At 38.8% G+C, this 16,729-nt stretch overlaps 1 protein-coding gene and 2 non-coding genes across 3 annotated transcripts; all 3 read right to left on the reverse strand.

Moving 5' to 3' along the window:
• Positions 1–2,142: 2,142 nt before the first annotated feature.
• nop56 (NOP56 ribonucleoprotein homolog) lies at positions 2,143–11,613 on the reverse strand. The gene is made up of 12 exons (XM_052099515.1): positions 11,537–11,613; positions 10,625–10,714; positions 10,269–10,383; positions 9,910–10,074; positions 9,501–9,699; positions 8,327–8,514; positions 7,975–8,126; positions 7,298–7,398; positions 4,477–4,625; positions 4,169–4,290; positions 3,314–3,466; positions 2,143–2,651 (listed from the first exon to the last, which is right to left on the reverse strand). Exons 1-12 carry the CDS (start codon positions 11,537–11,539, stop codon positions 2,406–2,408), a joined length of 1,683 nt encoding a protein of 560 aa, XP_051955475.1. The 5' UTR covers positions 11,540–11,613; the 3' UTR covers positions 2,143–2,405.
• Positions 3,544–3,610, reverse strand: LOC127625586 (small nucleolar RNA SNORD57). Its single transcript, XR_007968321.1, has one exon. It is a non-coding gene; the product is annotated as a small nucleolar RNA SNORD57 (small nucleolar RNA).
• On the reverse strand, positions 4,363–4,434 carry LOC127625568 (small nucleolar RNA SNORD56). The gene has a single exon (XR_007968303.1). It is a non-coding gene; the product is annotated as a small nucleolar RNA SNORD56 (small nucleolar RNA).
• Positions 11,614–16,729: the final 5,116 nt, after the last annotated feature.

The following is a 16,729-nucleotide window of genomic DNA, read 5'->3' on the forward strand; positions in this document are numbered from 1 at the left end:
CAATAGCAATGAATATGAAAAAATGTCATTACGATAGTAATAATGCTCTTTTAATAGGCTATATATCACTTGATATGTATGGTGCATAAATAATAAATTAATCTAGCATTAGGAGGCATAATACTGTAAATCCACTTAAAATCATAATAAAATCTCCACAATAAATCACTCCGGCCCATGCCATTTTCTGTTACACTACGGTCCTCCATTATAGAAAGGAAAAATGATGTGGCCCTCATAGAAAAAAGTTTGGGGACCCCTGATTTAAGATTTTTCCAGGCTTGGAAATCACAATTTAAATATTTCCCAACATTAAGGTAGTTGGAAACCGTGTTTTATGAATACTCTTGACCATTGTGATGTTATGGGGGGAAAATAAATAAATAAATGACAATCTTCAACAGCTTATTCAACAAATGGTTGGTGTCCAACTTCCATTCATGTTTTAAATGATTTCCTACATTTAATAAGAAAACCGCAATGTAGGACATGGACTCATTTTGGCATTTAGCATTAATATAAAACATATTATAATATGCGAAACAGCTCCAGTTGTAATCTTGTAATTTCAACATGACACATCGCATGATCTACAGAATATTTTAAAAGACCACACAATAACAATAGCCTATAATTATTAGAATGCAATAGTTGCAGTAATTACAAAATCAGCTTAAGACCACATGCATTATTTCAGATGTTACACATTCATACAATTGGCAAGATTTTAATTTTGAATAGCTGTAATGACTGCAATTAACCTGAAACTCTACCATAAATTATAACACCTCAAAAAAGACTTTTAATTAAAAGGTACATTTCAGGTTCAATAGAAGTTAAGCCCAAATCAACAGAATGGGTTATAATGTTGATCACCACAACAAAATTATTTCAACTCATCACTGCTTTTCTTTATTAAAAAAAAAAATAAGTCTTGGCCACATTCACATCCATTGTAGGTGCCTCACTCCAACTACAGTGAGAAACTCGCAATGGACATGAATGTGGCCAATTTTTGGAGGGTTTAGAGACAGAAATTTGAAGCTTACAATTTTACAAAAGCACTTAATTCATTAAAACTCGTTATTTGAGCTGTTGTATAAATTGCCATGATAATGCCCTAAAATGTAAAAAACCGTTAGCAAGACATTTTATCACACTAAAGAACAAGTTTACTTTTGAAGCAGAATTTTTACATTCAAAAAGTGCCTCAGTAATCCAAATAATTTTTTTTTTACGAAAAAGAGGGATGAGAAAAAATAATATGTGGTAACCAATATTATGCCACAAACGCTGTCGATTGAATCTGGAATAGTCCTCTAAGGCAGGGGTATTCAATTAAAATGTCAAGAGGTCTCTATATTTCCTTCCCAGCAACCCCAGAGAGAACATTTAGAAAATGTTAAAGTCTAAATGGACCTTTTTAAAATTTCCCTTAAGTGATAATCTAATAACGGAGCACAAAATATGGGAACATTCTCATTAAAAGCAGAGAACTCTACTAGCCTGTCTAGTACTTAATTAGTAACTAATGAATTTTATGAACTATAACAAATAATCAGATGACATCTGATTAATTTTCACAAAATGAAAAACTGCCATGAAAGACACGTAACATGCTGATTAATAAAGCTAAATTTAGACGGAAACAACATGACGGTGACAGATGAACTTGTCCCATCAGGAACCATCAGAGTCATTTATCACAGATGAAGATAGTTTCACTTTGCTTTTTTCCTCATTTCCTGCAGTGTTTTAGTGAAAGATGCTAGTCTCCAACTATATTGCTGCTCACCGGGTCTCTACTGCTGTTAAAATCAACATAGTTCCTAATCAGGCTTTACGCAACGCCTCGTGAATATCATGAGGGAGAGGCAACACGCACAGAGCAGGAATGAAGTGTGCTTGCATAAATGACATAGTGCTGATCACCCGAGTGCTTCTGGTGTGTAAAGCTGTTGTTTTGATGCACTGCTCACTAAAACTTTAGAAAAGTTAAGATGGGACAACCGTTGTCATTATCTCACAGTCTAGATGGAACCAAGCCGGGGTGAGGACTCGCTAATTTGTGACTGCTGCTTTAAAGGCACCATTTAATCTTTTATGATATTAGTTTTAGACGTCAAGCTTCACATAAGTCTTTTGACTGACGTCAAAAAAATTGCCATTTTATTTGTACTCAAGGCACAGAGATGAACCATATGTTCCAGATAAAGGTGCTTTGAGATTCACAGGAAAGAGCAAGTTTGTATAAAAGAAACAAACATGTCTGACAACAGTCAATGTATCACTTTTCTTGCACTTGGCTCACAAACATCTTCAGAAATGTTTGACCATACACTTTATGAAAAAAAATAAAAATGAAGCTTTACAATACTGAAAAAGTCCTGTCAGGTGGAATACATTTATTCACCCCCCATAGCTTTCTTTTTCTTCTTTTTCTTTTCAGTCTGATCAGCTTGTGATATCTCAGTCACCACCTCCTCTTCAGGCTCCGCTTCCACAGCTTTAATCTTCCTCTTCTTTTTCTTCTTGGCAGCTGTAGCCTCTTCCGCACCGTTTGTTGTGACCTCTTCCTCTTTTACCTCAGGTTCCTCCACTGCTTGCTTTTTCTTTTTCTTCTTAACAGTCACTTCTGCGTCTCCATTCTCCTGAAGGTGGACCAAGAAAGCAGTCAATAACACATAAATATTAAAATAGAAGTTCACTCAAAATTTGTCATTTACCAACTCGAGTCACTCCAAACCTTTCTGACTTACAAAATGTCAAAGTGCTAAAAATATGGTAAGTATTCTGAAGCTGCATGGTATCTTTGTGAAGCAAGTCAAACAGGTTTGGAAAAAGAGCGCGAGTATATGACAAAGGGGCGGCTGAGGCTCAGGTGGTAGAGCGGGTTGTCCACTAATCACAGGGTTGGCGGTTCGATTCCAGGCCCACATGACTCCACATGCCGAAGTGTCCTTGGGCAAGACACTGAACCCCAAGTTGCTCCCAATTGCAGGCTAGCACCTTGCATGGCATCTCTGCTGTCATTGGTGAACGAGTTTGGGACACGGTGTAAAGTGCTTTGGTAACCGCTATGGGTAAGTATATAAGCATACAACTATACAAGTGCAGACCATTTACAATGATCAATTTCATTAAACTGATAATCTTTTGTCCTGCTCACTTCAGTGATCAAACCCATGGTGTAAGGCCCATCAATGGTTCGGAGAAGATTTTACTCTAGCATGACAGATACGAGACAGGTCCACGAGGAGGTCCAGCCTTAAGTACAGCGATGCTACATTTGCTTTTAGACACAGAACATTACCTCAGCTTCTTGATTGGATTTGGCCTGCTTGGCTTCTACTTCCTCCTCTCCTTCTGCTGTGGAAAGAGCCTCAAATTTCCTCTTTTCCCGCTTCTTTTTCTTCTTTTCCTTCTTCTCAAGCTTCCGTTTGATTTCGGCGGTCACCTCATTAGCCTGTGATACAAACATTCAAGTAACACATTTGCATTTGTTTTACAAGCCAGGTCAAATTTGAACTATAGGAGAGTGCTGTGTCAGGCTCATTAAATCAGTTTATGCCTCCATGTAGGAGTCAGGGAAGAGTAGTCATCACTCACAGCCCTCTAAATATACTATGGCTCTGTTCCAAACTTGAGTAAGTTGCCTTGATGTCTGCACAGGCCTAAGACAGCATCCTAATCAAAATGGACACTCATAAGCGGGCCCAAACAGAATGAATTTAAAGCATGATAAAAATGTTTTGGAGCTGAAATACTGAAAAGCATAAATATAAAAAGAAAGTGATATTAATCCAAATTTAAAGAGAATGATAAGATTCAATCGATTCAGGCGAACGCGGCTTATGTGGCCACAAACGCTTCCGGCGTGATACACTTCTGTAGAAATTCTTGTTTTTCGTTCAGGAATGAAACCAAAAAAAAAAGGCAAGCAACGGTACGCTGTTTGCGAACATTCAGACATCCAGAGTTGAGAGCAACATTTAAATGAGGATGCTCAGAATAACCCAACCTAACTGGAAAGGTTGATATTGAGAAATGCAGCAATGCTGATCTTTCACTACGGTTTGAAACAGAGCTTATGAATCTACAAACTTTGTATAACTGCTTCGTATACACACACACCATTCCCTGCTCAGAAGAAGGTTCCAGCACTCACCTGTGCAACAGCCTCTTTCATGACGTCCAAGTTCTTCCGTGGAGCCTCGCCAGTCTCATAAAAGGCCAAACGTTCTTCAACCTGGTCACGTAGTTTGTCACCAAACACGCTGGTGGGCAACTCTGTGGAAATGAAATGCAAGCTTCAGGGAAACAAGTACTACTGTAAAAAAAAAAAACTTTAAATCAAGAGTTCTGCTCAGGATATATATATCAACATCCACTGAGGTGGGTTGCTGTTGACGAAAAATAAAAGCATCATTGCAAGAGCGATAAGTAGGATAACAGTATTCTCATTCCAACACTCACCAGAGAAGCAGTCAATGCGTGATGCAATAGAGCACTTGTTGGCCAGGTAACGGGAGATGCGGCCCTTGTTCTTGGCGGCTGCACGTCCGATGAATGTTGAGTGGAAAATGAGACCGTACTTTGGTGTGTTTCCTTTGGTCTTCAGTGCCCTGATTTAATGTGGAGAACAAAAATCCATCTACAAGTTTTTTTTGAGGGTTTATATCCCATTATTTAATCAATCTAAGAAATCCTTTACACACCAAGGCTGGGCAATATTGAATATTTACATTATGATCTGATAAAATTTAATCTTGAATGTTGCGACTGATTTTGATGAAGTTATACCATTTTATTTCCAAAAGTACTGGCCAGTGAAGACAATCCGTGAATCTTATCATACGCCGTTGTGTACGACATGGTGAAGACTCCCAGCAAGTGGAGGCTCACGCTACCCTTCGTGATCCATGCACAACTTAACATGTGCCCCACTGAGAGCGAGAACCACTAAATCGCAACCACAAGGAGGTTACCCCATGTGACTCTACCCTCCCTAGCAACCGGGCCAATTTGGTTGCTTAGGAGACCTGGCTGTAGTAAAACTCACGACTCCAGGGGTGGTAGTCTGCATCAATACTCTCTGATCTACCCAGGCCCTGTAGTCATGATAATAAATGACGATGAAAAGATTAAATTACACTGATGTCACAACGTAGGCAACTGCATGGTTCTTTAGAGCAGCGGATTTCAATGGTGGAAATGAGCTGCACTCCAGTTTCAGTTAAGCATTAAATATTGTAATAATGTTTGTTAATGTTAGGCCTAATGAAAGATATTTTAAAGGGATATCTGTGGTATAGAAAAATATATGTAGGTTCTTAATTATTGACGAAACCAGTTTTTACTTGATTTAGTATGCCTGTGTGACATGTAACGGGTTGATAAATACACATCCCCACATGTTTAACACCTCAAAAGTCTGATAAATGTGGTATAAAATAAAAAACTACCATCAGACATGCAATGTGTTTTTACCTCTTATTAATTACTGGTCCACGTGCAGCAAACGTGGCATATTTAATATTCAAATGTATTAACTGCCAATTTAAATTGCCTAGTTAAGTTAATTACTGCATTCAGTAAGTGCTATGGTGGTAAGACGGGTGCCCATTCATCCTTTAGATCTTCAATGATGATCTTGATCATGTAAGATCATTGATAGATCACATCTGGCCATTTGGAATCGGATTGTGTGATTCGTGAACACTTTAAAAATACTAATAGCAGCTGCGGGGCAAATGGGTCTTAGAGCAGACGTGATTATGCCGATTAGTAATATGCCATTCATGCCACATTCTTTGTTGGCTACACCTAGCAAAACAAGCTTAGAACAGTTTAATTACTTTATTGCCATTTTATACTCATCAAATTCACATTGGCCTGCTTATTATCATGACTAAATTGTACTACTAAATTTAATACATTTGTACACAGAAAATCTAGCAACGTGACAAACTCTACCATTACAATGACTGCTGTCACTGCAGTTCTGCGTGCTCATGAATGCTCTCCTTAAAAACTAAGCCATCTAATTACAGCACCTCTATCCCTTGATTAGAATTGGAGCATTTTAGTTGTCGCATTAGTCATTTGCAGTGTATTTACCAACTACGCTGCAAGCGAGCGGCGCAGCATGCAATGAATCCAAAATAATTACGAAGTGCTTTTCGCTTTAATTCTACAGCTTCGAGTGTCAGGTGATGTTTCTTCAGTATAAATGTTGGTGTGCCACCACAAACACAGGTGAAACAAAGCTGGGCATCAGACCGTTTAAACTTGTGCAAGCAGTTTTCATTACTAATAGGACAGAGGACTAATTAAACTGACTCTGATTGGCCATTCCCATTTCATTGGTCATTGGACATGTAGGTGTTAAAATAATCAACCGCTGCAAAAACATGTAAATAGAAACCACACAATGGATGGACGATTACTATTTACATCTGCTTCTGTTTTCACGATTACATAGTCATGGCAGCCATAACAGTGATTAGTTTAATTAATTGTGCAGCTTTACATGTACATAAAAATAGTTGACTATTAAAAGTTACCAGTACAGTTCCGTATATAACTAGAGGGGTAACATTAATCAATTTTACTTGGATGTTGGCTGGTCAAAGCCTTGTGTGATAGTTTAAACTTAAAGTTTAACGTTTGATGGACATCCAGATTACAGTACAGCCCGTTAGTTAAATAGTCAGATAGAAAGAGCCACTTAAAACATATCAAAAAGGCCTTTCGTGGGTTTGTTTACATTGGAAGTTTTGTCTGCTGGAGTTTGAATTGAGCATTCCGTTGGCCCATTTGAACATTCCATTAAATATGGGAATTTCCCCAATTTCTTTAAGTTTTAATTAACTAATTCTAAGGCATTGTGCACTATTCCAAAACAGACTGAAGGTATGAGCCAAGTTTGGTGCATGTAGCTTTAAAGCTATGGGTGTTTTTTTTTTAGTTTATTTTTTTAATCCCACAATATAACAGGTATTGCTGCATTTATGCCAAAACATTGTGGAAAGCATGCATATCAGAAGGCTAAAAATTAATGCTCTACTCAAGATCAAATATTAGAATGCAGTGTTTCGTGGCCTCAAAAGAACATCTTCAAATGTATCTACCTCTCTAAACCCTTAGCAGCTGCTCAGACTGGGGGGTACGTGAGATTTGAGTGGGATCATTTTTAAGGTGTTCATTGACACCCAATCACCCGCTCCTGCTACACCCCTGCCCTGCCATCACCGCAGCTGTAAGAAACCCCAGCAGGGACGGGGAGCCCCAGTACCTGAACAGGGCCTTCTCTGCACCCAGGATCTGCACTGTGGAGGCTGGATACTTGGCTAGGTTGGTAAGACTGCCGGCATGAGAGATGAGACGAGCACCAACCTATTCGAGAAAACAGACAAACTATATAATTTCACTGGGTTTTTACACACCTTTTGACCAATTAAGATCCATTTAAGCTGATGAAATGAGCACCGGGCTTAACTAGAAACTGTACAAATTATACCATGCATAAAATAAAACCCATTTTGAGCAATAAAATTTTTCATTGCTGTGAAATGACAGTTTCCACAATTTTCCCCCACAATGCTGCAAGCAATGAATCATCCTCACCATTTTTATTTTATTTGCATAATTGATTTTATGCAACAAATGTAATGGTAATGATAATTGGGGGGAGGGTCTTATTTGTCATGAAGCCTATGTGGCTGTGATCATTTAAATTTTCTATATTCTTTTGAGTTTGGGGTAAAAATTGAGATTTCTTGTAAACTTTCATGAGATCTGCCAAATCATTACAGAACTTTCCATGATTTTGTTCACTGTTATGACTGAGAGGCCTGAAAATCATTCAAATTCCCTGATATTTCAACGTTTTCAATGACCATCGGAAACCTGATTTTAAAGGGGAACACACAAACAAACTATCTCAGGTATGATGAAAGGTCAAATACAAACCACTTCGCCAATGAGAGCCGCCAGATTTGGTGCCACCTGGCCCATTTTAGAACGCAGATACTCTTGCAACTCCTGTCTGTAATCGGTGAGGGACACCACACGACAGGAGAAGCTCTCAATGTTGATTAGATCAATAGGAGAGATGTCCATGCCTACGGAATATGATACACAAACTTAGGGGGCAAAAAAACACAAAAACATTTCAACTGTCTTGAACAAGAGTGACTAAGACGTTCAGTTAATGAAATAAGCTGTCATCACATGGTTTCAGTGGATTGACAGATTTTAATAACATCATTACATTTAAGTCAGGTCTAGACTGATACCCCCCCTTTCCCCGAGTCAGTCTTACCCATAGAGCTGCGGGAAGCCTCAAGAATGGCTTGCGCTTTGGCGCTGTCCATGGTGATCTCCTCAATAGCTTCCAGCCTTTCCTCGGACAGTTCCTTTCTGTTCCCGATCAGCCTGGCCATCTTACAGTATGTGCTGTTTTCACTCACTATCTTTATCAGCTCTGGGAAATGGTAGCCATACCATTCACTGCAAAGAGAGTTAGAAATGCAAAACCTCCACTTAAACCTGAAACTACAGCAGTGCTACCGGGAAACTCCATTTGAAAGGGATATCACCTCCCTCAGGTGGTATTCTGTCCAGTTTGATGGACTGAGCACTCCTAAAGTAGGGTTTTAGTGTCCCTCCAGTTTCTGTACAGCCAGTGCATTAGGGGGCGCTGTCTGTGGTAAGCATTTGGAGGCAACTTGTTTCCATCGACCAATCATAAGTGCGTCACATGACCTTATTACCAGCATGATTTAGAGAGTGGCATACAGTTATCATTTGGCAAATAAAACTGATTTACTATTTTAATCCAAGGTCTTCAAAGTAAATTTTCCAGGTGCAATACAAGGGTTTAAAGCAAGCAAAACCCACAGTTACAGTAAGGCACTTACAATGGAAACGAATGGGTGAAGTCCATAAACAAATACGTTCCATATTAAAAGCTTAGCCAAAAGACGCAAACATTATTTGCTTTAACATGATCTTAGTGTAACAAAACTGCTTAACCATGTGTAAAAATAACAGATTTATTTAGCTTACTTTAGCATTCTAATGTGTATTTTTTTTTTTAATCAACATATATTCTAAATTTAAATTGGCAGCCCTAAAAGTGGTTTATATTTCTGTGGAACTGCACAACATATGCATAATATGAATGTGCCATTGTATTAAATACTGCATAATTTAATCCAGGTTCAATGGAAATGTATTGTTAGAATAAAAAGATTTGTACCTCTTTGAACATTTTTAAAACTTAATTCCCAAGCAAAACAATAATACAATGACAAAATAAGTTAAGTGGCAAAAGGTCTGTAACGGCCAATTGTTTTTTTTTTTTAGATCTGTAGATCCTTCATTTCGTTTAATGCTTTTTAACAGAATAAGTTCATATTCTGAAAAGTTCATTTAGATCTAGAAAAGTCCAGCCTGGGATTTAGTCTGAAGAAGTCACATGAAAATAGACTTACCGAACACGCATGGAGAATGTATTAATATCCTTGTCTAGTTGGTCCAGGAGGGCAATGGACTGGATGATCATGTTGTCCGCCCTATTAACATTGAACTTGACCTTGGCTCTGGAGTAGCTGTGACCCAAACCCAGTTGAGCTTTGGATGCTGCCTGAGCAGTGAGGCCCTTGACCAGAGAATGGAAGTGCAGGCGCACACCTGTCAATCAAAAGCGGAGGCATTAGCGACAAGCAGTATCATGCTCAAAACCACATTTGTTTATTTGCCTGACTGTTCAAGTGCAGGCTGTATAATACATCAGAAATCAGGTGATCTAGTGACAATGACAGCAGGCTCTTCAAAATTAAGTAATGCTATGCATATAAATAGCAACTATTTTCCTTAAGCAGATTATATAATTCTGCTCACCTCTTATAATTTCAGCAACTACACCTCCTGTTTGAATGGACAGCTCGAGTTCTTCTTGGAGTGCTGCTCCTAGTTTGGCATCAGACACCCCCAACATGGGCTTCTTTTTACCCCCGGACGGAAGGTTGGTTTCCAAGAACAACTTGAGATCTGCATGGACAACTCCTGCCGAGATAACATTTGGAACGGGATGTCAGCAATGGCACATCAATTTGCAAAGCAACATCAACTGAACCATTTCTCAGATGATCAGTTTATTGGTATGATGTCATCACAATAACTCAGTGGATTGACAGATTATGAATACATCATTTCATCTGACAAGCAGTTTTAAATGATTAAAAAAGAAAAATGTGTACCTTCTGAAATGGCATTAATATTTTCCAGTGCACCCTGGGCGGATTTAAAGGGGAAGAAAGCACTCAGTCTGACCACTGTGCTGAACTTTCCAACATTTAGGACGCTCTCCTCGACCTAGAAATGACCAATGAGCATTACTACTTTTGACACTTAACTGATGATTTTAACTAATGCAATTTATAGTAAACAGAGGAAGAATTACCCAGAGGTTAAAGGGATAATGATGCAAAAAAGAAAATTGTTACCCTAGTAATTAGGGTTAATTTCAAAACATCAAAACTGAATTCCTACCCATTTAATACGCAGTGAACAAATGTACTTCCTAAAAGCTTTGTAATCCATCTAAAAAACAAACCTGAGGTAGAAGCATCCCAATCTCTTCAACTTCTTTGACAGCGATTAACGCATATCCAGCTGCGTGCTCAAACAGCACGTGTAACAGCACCTGAGAGAGAAAGGTGGGATTATTGATTAGCGCTAGAACCATAACATCACTAAATGCAACAAAATGGGACAAAGTCCCAAGTGCTTCATAACTTCAACATTAATAACCAACAGAATAAAAACTACTGAATCTACTGAGAAATTCAGATTTCTATACGTCAACACTAACACGTGCATAGGGCCCACATGGTGTCACCTCATAGAACATATGAACATTAATAGACTATATTTAATAATATAATAACGTTGCGTAAGCGAAATCTCAGATAACAGTCGTTAATAAACTACCCATGTTTATATCTTATTGCATTATTAGAGTTGCAACTCGCGGGACACACATTAGCATCGGTTAGCAGACAAACACCACGTGCATCACCAGTGGATTAAATACACCTTTAAAACTTATCGACATCGCATTGCACTACGGGCATAACCAGAACAGAGGACCAAATACACAAACACGAGGTGAGTGGAGAGAAAAACAACAACAACAACAACAGTCCGTTAGATTAAAGATTCGGTGACCCTTTAGTGGTAGACTGAGGCCTTGTGTTACCAGATTCACATTGTAACATCTCCTTCGGTATGCAATGAAACCACATGCGCATTTTGTATTTTAACTGTGCATTTTTACACAATAATAATTAACGAACTAAAAAACAAGACATTCAAAATATCCTAAAAACACTACCATCATGCACATTGGCGGTCACTAAAGCGGATTTAAAATATGACGCAACTGGAAACTTTTGTGGGGAAAATGTATCTAAAACAGTGGTCTTTTACTTTCTAAAGAATAAATATAAGAATGCTGCATGTTTACCATGTTTACTGTTTAGGTGCGCCACGCACGAGGTACCGTTGCGTTCCTCCGAATAACAAGAACAAGAAAGATCACGCATGCGCTCATGTGCGGAACCCCACAAGATTCTGCACGTATTTTATCGCGAGATTTCAAAAGTTGCGCTTGAGATGGGGCAAATGGGGTTCAGCGAAACGGCAGCTGACAGCAGGAAGTGCTTGTCGAAAGAGTAGGAGGAACCTGCTACTGGCAGCCACCAATCATAAGCGTCCAAACAGTGACAGCAGCCAGTCGCTAAACTTCCAGAGTAATGAATGGCAATAGCAAACAGATTATTTTTCAGTGTTGTTATTTCGTTTTATAAAATAATCGTATGTATAAATGTTGTTAGCATGGTCTCTTTCTTTACAAGTCTTGTATTCTGTGTAAAGATCATTTGAAAATACAATGCACTACACAATGTGAAATTGAACTTGAAATGTTCATTCAGCAATGTTAAATAAATGTCTGTGCACAACAAAATGCTGTCATCCGTCATTGTGACAGCCGGTATAGTAGACTATTCCTATTTTGATATAAATTACATAACAAGAATTACAAAGCATTTCTGCCCAATGTTAATATACAGCTATGGAAAAAATGATAATTGTACTCATGTGTTTGAGTAAAATGAACATTTTTTGATTGTTCTATAAAGTAACAACATTTCTCCCAAATTCCAAATAAAAATATTGTAATTTAGAGCATTTATTTGCAGAAAATGACAACTGGTCAAAATAATACAAAAAGATGCAGTGTTTTCATACTTCAAATAATGCAAAGAAAACAAGTTCATGTTCAATTTTAAACAACACAATACGCATGTTTTAATTTAGGAAGAGTTCAGAAATCAATATTTGGTGGAATAATCCCGATTTCCAATCACAGTTTTCATGCATCTTGGCATGCTCTTTACCAGTCTTTCACATTGCTGTTCGGTGACTTTCTGCCTCTTCTGGTGCAAAAATTCAAGCAACTCGGCTTTGTTTGATGGCTTGTGGGCATCTTCCTCTTGATCACATTCCAGAGGTTTTCAGTGGAGTTCAGGTCTGGAGATTGGGCTGGCCATGACAGGGTCTTGATCCGGTGGTCCTCCATCCACACCTCGATTGACCTGGCTGCGTAGCATGGACCATTGTCATTTACATTTATGCATTTGGCAGACGCTTTTATCCAAAGCGACTTACAGAGCCCTTATTACAGGAGCAACCTGGAGTTAAGATTGGAATTAAGGACACAATGGTGGTGGCTGTGGGGTTCGAACCAGTGTCCTTCTGATTACCAGATTACCAGTTATGTGCTTAGACCACTACACCACCACCACCACTCCATTGTCCTGCTGGCAAAACCAATCCTCAGTGTTTGGGAACATTGTCAGAGCAGAAGGAAGCATGTTTTCCTCCAGTATAACCTTGTACGTGGCTTGATTCATGCATCCTTCAGAAATACTTCAGCCTTGCTGAAGCACCCCCAGATCATCACCAATCCCCCCACCTGGTCGTCTAATGGTTAGACGGAGACCAGGAGATCAGCAGTTACAGAAATACTCAAACCATCCCATCTGGCACCAACAATGCCACACTCCAAATCACTAAGATCACAGTGTTTCCACATTCTGATGGTTGATGTGAATATTAACTGAAGCTCCTGAACCGTATCTGCATAATTGTATGCACTGCACTGCTGCCACACGATTGGCTGATTAGATAATCAAATGGATGATTGTTGGTGCCAGATGGGCTGGTTTGAGTATGTCTGTAACTGTTGATCTCCTAGGATTTTCACCCACAAGAGTCTCTAGAGTTTACTCTGAATGGTCCCAAAAACAAAAAACATCCATTGAGTGGCAATTCTGCAAGGAAATGCCTTACAAGAGAATGGCCAGACTGGTTCGAACTGGCAAAGTCTTCAGTAACTCAGACAACCACTCTGTACAATTTTAGTGATAAGAATAGCATTATGAGATGCAGGTTTGCGCAGTTTTGGTGGCACGAGGGGGACCTACACAATATTAGTCAGGTGGTTTTAATGTTCGGTGTATAATATGTTTTTACCTGCTGTTCTCGAACCTCAGAACAGGTAGCTTGAGAAGGATTGTTTAACAATGCACAGAGTTGTACACATAAAATGTACACACACACACACACACACACACACACACACACACACACACAAAATGGAATATACAAGAAAAATACAGAAGCATTGTGGCAGGGCGGGGCCGGGTCGTGATCCTACACACCCGGTCCCGTATTAGGCTAATTAAGCCACGGTGAGGGATAAAGGTCGACTGCAGAGGATCGTGCGGGAGAGAGAGATCGTTTACGGACATGTCCGTCATGTGTGTGTTTATGTTGTCTTTTAAGTTTATAATTAAACTATTATTTATATTGAAAAGCCGGTTCTCGCCTCCTCCTTTCCATTGATCCCTTTACAAGCATTTTTACATATACAGAAGAATAAAAAACAATCACATCAGTTAGAACAACAATGTTCTGAGTTATGAATATCCACTACTCTACATGCCGAAAGCATTTAACCAAGAAATGTTCTGCTTTTCTATTGCTCTCAATAGGTGTCTTTTCAAAGATCTCTGATCTGAATATTCCCAACACTAAAAGTTGCATTTTCCAAGAAAGACTTCTCTCTCTCTCTCTCTCTCTCTCTCTCTCTCTCTCTCTCTCTCTCTCTCTCTCTCTCTCTCTCTCTCTCTCTCTCTCTTGTTAATGCTCTCTTGAGTGTTTTTGGAAGGACAATTTGGCAAAACACATCTGATACAGAAAACCTTTTAAGTGTTATGACAGGAAAAGGCACTGATTGCACATCCATCCTGCCTACAATTACCAGAGAAATGTGCCATAATTTACCACCCAAAGCAGTAAATACCAGTGTTTACTTAATATCTAAGAGAGAATTGCATTTATGACTGTATATCCACATCAGATTGAAAAGTGGAATTCTTAGAAACAAGAGGACACACACACTTATATTTCTTTCATTCATATCCCTTTATAGTAACACAAAATCTACAAGTCTAGAATGCCTACAACCAAGTTATGTTAAGTCCTTGTTGTATCTCTTGTCTGCATGGTCAGGGTGGAAGAGTTTATGGAAACATACGTCAGAGATAGTAAATGAGACATCAACGAGATCCCAGAGTTCCTATTAAGCTTGACTGCTCCCTGACCACAAACAGAAACATAAACACTCTGCCACGGACACGACCTGCATGCTTTACCAAGGTAAAATCTCTGCCTATTTGTTTCTTTCAATTTTTCTGGAATCCTGTGTTTTGAGTTTATTTTTTTTTATAATGTTATGTTTGCTGTGTTGTTGAATATGATACATTCATTAAACACTTATCAAGTTAACATTGCTCTAATGCTCCCGTGTTGGGTCTACTTGCTGATTTGTCAATGTATGTGTTTTTCTCCCCAGTCCGTTATAATGATGCGAGGCGCATTGACAGGTCTGGTGTTGGTGTGTATTGTTGCCCTGCTGGTTGAGTATGCAGAGGGACACATCACATTCTTCAGCCCCAAAGAAATGAGAGAGCTCAAGGTGAGAGATCCACAGTCCATCCTGACAAATATTAATTTACCTGCAGCAGAACTCTTTGCCACACACTGTATGACCATATTCAAAGTTTTTAAATGTAAAGTTGAGAGAGTTGTATATGCTCTTTTGTGTCTTACTTTGCTTTTCATAATATAACATTTACTTGAACAGGAAAAGGAAGGAAGGAAATATGTTGATCCACGGGCAGCGGGAGGTTTGATTGATGAGATGACTCCAGAAGATTATGGTGGACAGTCAAAGGTGAGTGGGAGGCACAAATATACATTTCTTTACAGAAGTCACATTTTTAAGTATTAATTTGAATGGATGTGTTGGACCAGATATTTAAGGAAAAGTAGCCAACACGTAGGGGTTAAGACGCCCCCTTAAGAACAATGTTCATTTACTTTTAAATTGTAACATATATAGATAAACATTTAGCATATACAGCATGAATATGCATCATCCAACACATTATCAAGGGAAATAAATAGAAACATTTGCTAATTTGTTGTCATAGCACAAAATAAAAAAATTATGAAAATGGCCCGTCTTACCCCACTACTGGGTCAAGATGACCCCTCCACCTGGAACAATCTCACAAATATTGATTTTCAGAGTTAAAAGTTAAAGAGTGTGTGTGTGTGTGTGTGTGTGTGTGTGTTTGGGGGGGGGGGTCTTACTTGGTAGGGCCATTTACCCCATCTTCCCCTTCATGCCAGATGCAGAGGTGTAATGGCAAAGTGTGGCAACTTTAAAGAACATTAGTTTATGACTTGTTCGACATTTTTCCCAAATGTCCATTTTATTTTGTAGTTTTGAAAACATTAAATTGTGAAAATAGTAGTAATAAGGAATGAGTAGAAGTGTGCAAAATTTGGACTTGTATTGCCTGGATGTCAAACATTCTTGGGTAAATGTGATTTACCCATGTACAACATATTTCTGGATCAACGTTTTAGTTGGTCTAAATTTTAGGGACAGCGTTATACTAATATTTTATTGGTCAGAAAAAAAGCATTGCTTTATCGGCAGCGTGATTCGGCACTAATGTTCGCTAAAATCCATTGTTTCAAAATGTTAATCGCAGGGAGAAATCATGACGAAGATTCACCTTTGGTGTACAAAGGCCTTTATGCCTTCAGGCCTTTGGAGTAGCGGGAGGCGGGAGCGCAGTGCAACTGATGGCACAGGCAAGACAGACAGTCCGACTAAGCTGATCCACCAATCAGAATGTTAATTTCAGACGTGATTGGATATTTGCTAACCAATCATATTTTCCATTTCAGTAAGGGGCGGGACATTTCCAGCCTCTAATGCTGATGCACAAGCATGTTTAGCAGGAAAATAAGTTCAAAGTGCAAATTCTGGTTACTCCAGTGATGCTTGTGAATCGGCATTAGACGCTGGAAATGTCCCGCCCCTTAATGAAATGGAGAATAAGATTGGTTAGCATGTTTTCGCACAGTATGCCCACTGTGTGGTTAGATTTAACAAAACATGCTATGAGTAATACAGTAGTAGTCAGATTAGATTCCCCCAAAAATGTATCTAAAAGATGACATTTCTGACTACAATTTTACAGTAGTGGTGCCATTTGTTTTCAGTACCAGTCTA

This window comes from Xyrauchen texanus, chromosome 31 (assembly GCF_025860055.1).
Source record: "Xyrauchen texanus isolate HMW12.3.18 chromosome 31, RBS_HiC_50CHRs, whole genome shotgun sequence".
In the NCBI taxonomy this organism is placed as follows: Eukaryota; Metazoa; Chordata; class Actinopteri; order Cypriniformes; family Catostomidae; genus Xyrauchen; species Xyrauchen texanus.

Coding starts and splice junctions, on each gene's coding strand:
- nop56 (XM_052099515.1), bottom strand. Junction 10,075..10,268: donor TATTAATGCCATTTCAGAAG/GTACACATTTTT, acceptor TTATCTCGGCAG/GAGTTGTCCATGCAGATCTC. Junction 8,127..8,326: donor GGCTTCCCGCAGCTCTATGG/GTAAGACTGACT, acceptor CATATTCCGTAG/GCATGGACATCTCTCCTATT.